This window comes from Austrofundulus limnaeus, unplaced genomic scaffold (assembly GCF_001266775.1).
Source record: "Austrofundulus limnaeus strain Quisiro unplaced genomic scaffold, Austrofundulus_limnaeus-1.0 Scaffold656, whole genome shotgun sequence".
Classification (NCBI taxonomy): Eukaryota; Metazoa; Chordata; class Actinopteri; order Cyprinodontiformes; family Rivulidae; genus Austrofundulus; species Austrofundulus limnaeus.
Genome location: NW_013953058.1, coordinates 116,889 through 118,265, shown reverse-complemented (window position 1 = coordinate 118,265; position 1,377 = coordinate 116,889). Strand labels below are relative to the sequence as shown.

Here is a 1,377-nt window from a genome sequence, read left to right as displayed (position 1 = left end):
ACACACAGACATTTTTAATGTCTTGACTTGTCAGACTGGACTCACATCATTCTTATTAAGAGTTTAACGTGTTGTATCTGTAAGAAAAGTTCTGTTCAACAGGACCTCTGGTCCACGATCATGTCCTGTAAATGATCAGAGATACAAGTGTTAATGTGATACAACAACAGTGTGATGTGAAACTACACACTGACACGTGGCCGTGGTCAGAAGGACATTTTAATGTACATGTGACAGAAGGGACAGAAGACATGAAGCTGCTGCAGCTGCAGCTCTGATCCGGTCTGATCCGGTCTGGTCTGGTCTGGTCTGATCTGGTCTGAGTGATGAACATCAGAACTGTAGTGAGCTGACTGAAGCTTTATTACAAACGAGGCCTGCTGCACTCCTGATAACACAACGCTGCCATCATCACCATCATTAAAGCTTTCCACACACACACAACAGTTCATCTGCACATCACAACCCTAAACAAGCTACACACAAACTGATGCTTAAATAAAACCTAAGAGTTCAACATGATGACAGACTGCTGCAGTCTGTCCACAGACAGGGAGGAGGGGAGGAATGACACCTGGCCCCGCCCCCATCAGGTGAGGAGGCAGAGTGGGCTTCATCTGGCTTTGATCTGGTCTTCTGCAGGCTCAGTCCAGTTCTATGGGACTGCTGTCCTCCTGGGCCTCTTCAACACCATCCTCTTCCTCACCAGAGCCCATCAGACTGTTCAGCAGGTTCCCTGTGAGACACACAAGATCAGTGTCAGACACACACAAGATCAGTGTCAGACACACACACAAGATCAGTGTCAGACACACACACAAGATCAGTGTCAGACACACACAAGATCAGTGTCAGACACACACAAGATCAGTGTCAGACACACACACAAGATCAGTGTCAGACACACACAAGATCAGTGTCAGACACACACATGATCAGTGTCAGACACACAAGATCAGTGTCAGACACACACATGATCAGTGTCAGACACACAAGATCAGTGTCAGACACACAAGATCAGTGTCAGACACACAAGATCAGTGTCAGACACACACATGATCAGTGTCAGACACACAAGATCAGTGTCAGACACACAAGATCAGTGTCAGACACACAAGATCAGTGTCAGACACACAAGATCAGTGTCAGACACACACATGATCAGTGTCAGACACACACAATAATCAGTGTCAGACACACAAGATCAGTGTCAGACACACAAGATCAGTGTCAGACACACAAGATCAGTGTCAGACACACACATGATCAGTGTCAGACACACAAGATCAGTGTCAGACACACACACATGATCAGTGTCAGACACACAAGATCAGTGTCAGACACACACACATGATCAGTGTCAGACACACAAGATCA

At 46.3% G+C, this 1,377-nt stretch overlaps 1 protein-coding gene across 1 annotated transcript in view; it reads right to left on the bottom strand.

The window, feature by feature from the left end:
- Positions 1–201: 201 nt before the first annotated feature.
- The window catches only part of get4 (guided entry of tail-anchored proteins factor 4), a gene marked incomplete in the record, with an annotated part of 18,846 nt that continues 17,670 nt past the window's right edge, over positions 202–1,377 (bottom strand). Inside the window, 1 exon segment of the mRNA XM_014027504.1 lies at positions 202–736. Within this exon segment, the coding sequence (XP_013882958.1) occupies positions 645–736 (92 nt within the window).